The 7,949-nt window shown below is 38.2% G+C and overlaps 1 protein-coding gene across 1 annotated transcript; it reads left to right on the top strand.

Annotated features, from left to right (window-relative positions):
• Nucleotides 1-2,215: 2,215 nt before the first annotated feature.
• On the top strand, nt 2,216-7,665 carry dynlrb1 (dynein, light chain, roadblock-type 1). Its single transcript, XM_084038677.1, has 4 exons — nt 2,216-2,332; nt 2,602-2,677; nt 3,172-3,339; nt 7,083-7,665. The coding sequence occupies exons 1-4, from the start codon at nt 2,330-2,332 to the stop codon at nt 7,124-7,126; spliced, it is 291 nt and encodes a 96-aa protein (XP_083894803.1). The 5' UTR covers nt 2,216-2,329; the 3' UTR covers nt 7,127-7,665.
• The last annotated feature ends 284 nt before the right edge of the window (nt 7,666-7,949 follow it).

The raw sequence follows: 7,949 nt of genomic DNA, 5'->3' as shown, positions 1-7,949 counted from the left end.
ACCCCGAGGAAGACCCAGGACACGCTGGAGTGACTATGTCACCCGGCTGGCCTGGGAACGCCTTGGGGTCCTCCCCGAGGAGCTGGGGGAAGTGTCCGGGGAGAGGGAAGTCTGGGCGTCCCTGCTCAGGCAGCTGCCCCCGCGACCCGGTCCCGGATAAAGCGGAAGAAAATGGATGGATGGATGGATGGATGTTCTTTGACATAGTACATATTTATTGATTTATTTTAATATTTTTATTGTGCATATTTAATAGTGTTTTTCATATTTGACTGTGCATATGTTAGGGTATTATTGATATGTTTATACATGTGTTAACGTATTTTATAGTATTATTAAACTTTTAATTCATATTTCCATTGTTTGACATGCAGTTTTTGCTTTTATTTCAAATGTTACTTACTATGATTATTGTTATGCGCCGAATTACCAAGGCAATGTGAAAAACCTGTTTCTGACCACAGCTGATTAATGTAAATATGATATAAAATAGAAAATAGTATGACCGTAGAACCCAGACTATTTATATGTTTATTTTGTATTTATGTTTTATTATTGGTGCTTTGGTGCGTATTGTATGATTTATTAATGATTTGTTTGTTTTTTGTTTGTACTGATTATTAATATTATTTGAACGTTAAGCATATTTGAGGAAGTTGTTCCCATAGGGGCTCATTGTAAGTCGTTTAAACAACAGTTAAATAAATCTCATGTAATCCAAGCAGGTTTTGCTAGCTGTAATAATTCCTGCTAGCTGTAATAATTCCTCATGACACAATGATTCCTTCCTAATGGGCTTCCAATGTGATCAAGGACAAAAGCCGTAGTCCTACTTAAATGTTATTTACACTTAATTAAACCATGCTTTTCTAAGGCAAGAGTAAATCCTCTAATGGACTCCCAATAAACTTTATTCACAAATAAATACATAACTAAATAAAAAACACAGCATCAAGCTGATCTCTAGCTCCACACACTTGCTGGACATAAGATTGGCTCTCAGATAACAATGTAATGTTTTATTTTGTGACATTTTTTATACTTTTATACATTTTTAGTACAAGTAAGTGAATGCAGTGCATGTGATTATTATATAATCATACTGGGTGAAACAAATGTTTTGTCATTTTAATCTAATATCATTAGAGACCAACAAAGACATGGTAATGGCTTATTATAGAGATGAAAACATGAATGTGCCCTGAGCAAAACTCCTTTTGTGTAAAAGCTCATTTCCCCCACACAGTTTTACTTTGAAAGCGACAACTAAGAACTTCCTGTCCTGTTTGGTCTGTTTGCGTCTAACTTGACGCAGCTACTTGCCGCGCCCACATTGTTTACATTCACATCCTTCACGACGCTGAAAGAACTTCCAGCTGTCTGATATTTCTCTAGACATTTGACCATTTCGTATTTTCCTGAGTAAAATTTAAAGACAAAATGAATAACATAAACATTCGCTTTTCCACTATGTTGTTCTCAAAATAAAACAGAAACATGGGAAAGTTCAGTTTTGTAACAGCTGGAATGTTCCTGTCAATATTGTTTTTGGTTGAGTAGGAATTCGTAAATTGTGTATAAAATCTTCATAGGATAGTAAACCTCCATTCTTATATAATAAGTGAGCAGCTGTTATTATTCCATTATTCATCTATGTTTTTTTGTTGTTTCCAGTGGTGGAATGTAAGCAGTACTATATACTTGAGTAAAGTACACACTGAAGGTATACTTTCTACTTCCACACCATGAAAAAAGTGGCTGCTATTTTGATATTTGTTTTAATTGTTCTGAAATTTTTGTCAAATGAATCAATTGATTAATAGAGAAGACGATCAGAAGAAAATATATAAATAATCATCATTACTCCATTAATCGAACATAAAATCCGTATTTTGATTGAATGTAGAAGTATTGTTTTAATCATAGAATATATGATAGTATCACAGTCAGATTTGGCATTTTCTGAACTGAACACATTTTTTACTTATACTTCCATACTCAAGTACATTATAAATGCAGGACTTATACACATTTCACAATGTTGTATGAGTTCTTTTACTCGAGTTGAGTAACTGAATACTTTTGCTCCACAGAATGTATTGTGGGAGTAAAACATCGGAGTTTTAACCAAATGATAGCGTTTGTGTATTTTAGCATGACGTCAATTTCTTCCATTTTTTGCGAGTGACCTCGAACGCAGCATTGCGGCACTTGACCCGGATGTTTACGTCAGTTGCTTCCCAGCAACTAAACTGTGCCGTTAGCTGTTGTTCTGTTGAGCTCGGAGACGAACCAACTTCTTATACAGATATCTCCTCACATAATAAAAATGGTAGGCTGCGATAACTGCTTCGACTTATATTTTATAAACATGTTCATATTTCTGCTGTCATTGTTGTGAATATATAGCGCCATCAGAGGGAATTTGGTCAAATGCTAACCGCGGCTAGCTTATTTATGCTAGTCGGGCGTTGTCAGTTTAGCATGATATAGTTAGTTAGCTAGTTAGCTTCTGCAGGGTGTGTTGGCGGTGTTGACAACTGGGCTGATGTTCTCTGGTCACCTTGCTGTTGTCTAAATGATGCTAACTCGTGTTCCCAGGCTGAAGTGGAAGAAACTCTGAAGAGAATCCAGAGCCAGAAGGGAGTGCAGGGAATCATCATCGTCAATTCAGAAGGTAACGCGATGAAAGATGTACCTTGATATATTTTAACTTTGTGTCACTACTAGTCTGCGCAGACAGTTATTTGTGATACCCGATGTTTTTTTTTACCGGCTATAACACCACCCGTTTATGTTCATGTACAGCCACAACACCACCCATGTGTTCATGTACAGCCATAACACCCCCTATGTATGTGTATTTACTAGTGTATAAAGATGCATACAGGTATAGTGTACACTGAACACTGAGGTATGCCTTACGTCTTTCATAGATTCAATATTTCACCCGTCAATGAAATGCTTCCCGTGTCTTGTTGTTAGTTACATGATAACTTTACAGGCTTTGTTATTATCTTGAGGCATATGAGTAGCAGGAATGATTTAGAAAATAAGATTACTAATCAGTAAAGATTATAGTTATCTTGAGCATCACTTTGAATGTACTGTCAGTTGAATGTACTTGCATGTAAATATTTGCATATATGAAAATGAACTCCTTTCTCTCAGGAATCCCTATCAAGACAACTCTGGACAACGCCAGCACGGTGCAGTATGCAGGACTGATCCACCAGCTGGTGATGAAGGCGAGGGGAACCGTACGAGACATCGACCCCCAGAACGACCTCACCTTCCTCCGCATTCGCTCCAAGAAGAACGAGATCATGATCGCTCCAGGTGAGCGGGGAAACATGTTGCCCCTAATGACGTGTTCTTAGACAAGGGTTCTCAACCTTTTCCAACTTAAGGTACACTGATTGTAAAAGAACATATGAGAAAATAGGACTGGACAGTAAATATGTTATGCAACTGTCAGGTTTAATGAGCAAATTAAATGAACCTGTGTTTGGAAGCCAAATCCTCATGTTGGCTTCAGCTAAATGTCAAAATGCATTTGGATTCGTCTTTGTCACTTACATTAAAAATGCTTCAGGAAATTTATTGACAGCAAGTATGTGCTGAAGGGACTACGGCAACCAGTAACCCGTTCAATGTACAGTGCTGTGAAAAAGCATCCGGATTTCTTCATCTTTTTTGCATATTTGTCATACTTAAATGTTTCAGATCATGAAACTCATTTTAATATTAGACAAAGACAACCCGAGTGAACAAAAATGATTATTTCATTTATTTATTTTTAAAGATGGTGGCTTGAGTGTGATGGTCATCAGGACCTGGACATCTTGCAAATATTGATGGAACCATGAATTCTGCTCTACCAGAAAACTCTAACTAAAAGTTTGTGACCTGAAGCTCAGGTGCAGTTGGGTTCTGCAGCAGGATAATGATCTGAAACACACAAGCAAGTCCATCTCTGGATGGCTCAAAAAAACAAAATGAAGGTTTTGGAGTCAACTAGTCAACGTCTGGACTTAAATCCTGCTGAGATGCTGTGGCATGACCTTAAACAGGCAGAACTGTCCAATGGGGCTGAATGCTAGGCTATGCTAACATTGTAGCTGCTCCATCAACACTCCAAATAAGGTCATCTAGACATAAATACAGCAGAGACCGTGTTGTTTGGACCACAGACAGTCTCTGGTTTCTCCACAAAGTCTGGTCTGGTCTCTGGACTAATGTGAGCTACTATCTAGACCTCTGGGGGACCACAGACAGTCTCTGGTTTCTCCACATAGTCTGGTCTGGTCTCTGGACTAATGTGAGCTACTATCTAGACCTCTGGGGGACCACAGACAGTCTCTGGTTTCTCCACATAGTCTGGTCTGGTCTCTGGACTAATGTGAGCTACTATCTAGACCTCTGGGGACCACAGACACAGGAGACAGGATTTGTTTCCTCCATTTAGGATTTAGCAACGTCAGGATGACAGGAGGACGATCTCAACGCTGAAAGGCTCTAGAGACACAGCGTCACGCACATATTGCCTCCTTCACTTCGCCCATCGGGAATTTGAGTCTATTGGCGTGTTTGCATTGACTTTCTATGCACAACATTTGCTTAGCATTTGTGGGAATGCAGCATTCCAGGAAGGCTGACAACTCAGAGGCTTTTAAAGATTTGATCTTAGAAGGCAAGTTGGAGAATCACATCAGTGAAAAACAGTCAGGAGTATGTTGTGATGATCAGCTGTTGGCAGTAAAACATTTTCCACAATAGCAGCTGTTCTTGCCGAGGAAGCTGACTGAATAGAGGCCCTCTGAATAACATGACGTCCAGCTTCCAGTCTCTGCATTGCAGCTCACCACAGTCTGGAAACAGGCTTTTTATAACGCAACTCATAACAAAGCTCCTCTGAGCTGTTTTGGGATCTGATTTATATAGTCAGAATACTCTGACTTAAGATTGATTCTGTTCCAACCTTCATAATTCATCTCGGTGTCGAACTTGAATGCATTGTGTACAGACCAAATGTCTCTCTAGCACCGAATATTGAAATCTGTTTTGAGTTTCAAAGTTGTTAGGGTCATTCCGTGTCATTTCATCAAATTTCTGAAAATCTTCCCACCTGACCATCTCAGAATGTCCTGAAAAAATTCAAGTACAAAGACACACTTGTTAATAGGACAAATCCAAAATATTAGGTCTCTACTGTCAACAGTTTTCTCATGAAACATCATTGAATGAAGGGTAGTTTAGACGGTTTTTGGCATCATGCTCTGAAAAGCCATTTTTAAACAGCAATACTTGGAAAACTATCTCACCTGTGGCCTTCAAAATTTCTACAGTGTATATCTGTTACTAATAGCCTCCAGACATGAAATATCAGGGGTGTAGCTCAATGATAACCTAGTATGGTAGGTACTTAAAATGTGGCTTGTTGAAATAAAGTAGTACATTTGAAGAGTGGCTGAGCCCCCATTTTTGCAGATAAAAGACTTCTATCACTTCTGCCTCTATCTCTGGTGTTAGCTTAAACATTCTATAAAATATGGTTTCTCTCAGATGATTAGTTTCACAGATATTAAGGCTCAAAAATAGAAGTAAACACATCTTTGCCCAACTTCAGAGCCATATTCCAAAAAACTGACAACAAGTATCGGGTCCAAACTTACTTTTTTTGAAAGATCATATTCTTGTTAAAATCATATTAAAAAATCGGGAGGGTGTTTTGCCTCATTTTGTCGCAGTGATTTTTTAAAGATCCTGATATTGGTGGGGTTTTTGTGGCCGGTTTTGGTACTGCATGTCCTAACAGCCCACTAGTAAACATCACAGGAGGGCAATTCAATTGTGTTTTTTACCATTTACCAAAGACTTACATGTGACTAAATGCTACTGATAAATTTAGCCTCATGAAAACATTAAAATGTAGCACAGTTGTAGTTACAGAGGCAATAAGTCCTTGAATGTGAGTTAAACATGGTGAAAGCAGCTTTTAATGTCTTAAACCATGAACAAACAGCATAATATTGAAGACTGTACATTTTGTCATACTTTAAGTACATACATTACACAACCAAATCAAATAATAATCTTAATTTGAGCATAAAGATTTTACATTACAGTAGAAAAGTCTCCAAAGTTTGATATTGAATAACAGTTTGTGTCTGTATGCTCACTATGAGACAATATGTGAGTTGTGTGTATGATCAGAAATGGTGGATAGGAAGTATCAGAGATGTTCAAGATGAAGATGAAGATGTACTGGTTCAGTTCATGCACCCACATGACCCTGCCAAGAGTTTCTACTGGCCAAGAAGAGAAGACATGTGCAATGTCCCACTGCAGCATAGAATTGCAAGGATTGACGTTCCCTCTACAGAAACTGGGTGCATGTATGCCATCAAAAAAGATGAGCACAACAGAGCAGAGATGTGCATTAGACAATTTGTAAAGTGACTGCCAAATTAATGAATGTGACGAAGGAATTGGATCTAAAAGATGAAAATGTGTGATCCCTCATAGTGAGCATAGAGACAAACTGTGCCACAGGTGAGATAGTTTTCCAGATATTGCTGTTTAAAAATGGCTTTTCAGAGCATGATGCCAAAAACCGTCTAAACTACCCTTCATTCAATGATGTTTCATGAGAAAACTGTTGACAGTAGAAACCTAATATTTTGGATTTGTCCTATTAACAAGTGTGTCTTTGTACTTGAATTTTTTCAGGACATTCTGAGATGGTCAGGTGGGAGGCATTTGATGAAATGACACGGAATGACCCGTTATTGAGTGCTTGTTCACATTCTTGGTCTTGTTTACTTGTCTTTTATTAGATATTTCCTGTGTTTTGTTTATGCAAATGTCTTGTTTGGCTTCTTTGTGTTTAAATCACACTGATGCTTTAGAGAATTTTGGCTTATTTTGCTTAAGAGTTTTGTAGATAAAATGTTTATGTTCAACCGTGTGAGATATATTGGCATCTGGTATCGCATAGAAAATCTTAAAATGACAGCCAGCCGTATTTGTAGTTTGTGCTGCAACGCGCTCAAGTCTGATCAAATCTGTTTTCTTCACAGATAAGGACTATTTCTTGATCGTCATTCAGAACCCATCGGATTGAAAAAGGTGGAGCTGCAGCCCGACACGTTACTCTCTTTGTCTTTCAAATTCAAACGGTGAATCCTTTTTATTTGTCTCGATAAATCAAACAAACCAGAAGCTTTTAATGCACTTGCTGTACCAGGAAGTTCCGACAGGATGGGGAAGGTGGATGAAGTTGAATCCCTCTGCTCAACAACGAGATGTGTGAACCATACGACAGTCAGGCAAATTATTATTTCCAATGTTTTTGCATTCCAGCTCGGCCTCCTCTCTGTGCATCTGTACGTCGTGTCACTGTGTTTCTTCCAGAGGGGTTTGAGCACACGCCTGCTCAAATGCCTCTGGAAGAAGGAAACTTAGTGCACGAGAGAGAGACCACAGCACATCTTCACATCTTTACGTTTGAAAACTAAAAATATGTTATTTATTGTTTTGTTGGCAAAAGATGTTGAATTGCAGTATTTTACTGAGCAGCAAAACGACACTACAAACACGTCTCTGCTCTGCCACGTCAAGTTTCCAATGGTTATTTTTAACAAATTAAAAATAGTCAAAATGGTCTTGTGTTGTCATGTATTTTGTATTCTTCATGCTGGATTTTTACTTGTTTGTAACAAGACTAAACTGTATTTTCGTAGAATAATGAATCTACCAGAGACTTGAATAGAACCCATTATGCCTTTCTAATTCTTCCCTTTCCTTTAGTGTCTTTTTTTTTTCATGTAAAAAGTCTTTAGTCAAAGCCTAAAGTCCATGTCCAAAGACAAACGCTCCTCCTGAACTAAATCAAACGCCTCAATTAAATCTGGCCTTTTCTGTGAAGTGGTGATGTCACCAAGTAA

The sequence above is a fragment of the Eutrigla gurnardus genome (assembly GCF_963514095.1).
Source record: "Eutrigla gurnardus genome assembly, chromosome: 2".
Taxonomy (NCBI): Eukaryota; Metazoa; Chordata; class Actinopteri; order Perciformes; family Triglidae; genus Eutrigla; species Eutrigla gurnardus.
Note: the sequence above shows the minus strand (reverse complement) of the source record. Positions and strands in the feature narration are given on the sequence as shown.

What these genes read in the sequence shown, in the direction of transcription:
- dynlrb1 (XM_084038677.1), top strand. An exon ending in CATCATCGTCAATTCAGAAG is followed by an intron (nt 2,678 to 3,171) that starts GTAACGCGATGA and finishes CCTTTCTCTCAG; the next exon opens with GAATCCCTATCAAGACAACT. An exon ending in CGAGATCATGATCGCTCCAG is followed by an intron (nt 3,340 to 7,082) that starts GTGAGCGGGGAA and finishes TTTTCTTCACAG; the next exon opens with ATAAGGACTATTTCTTGATC.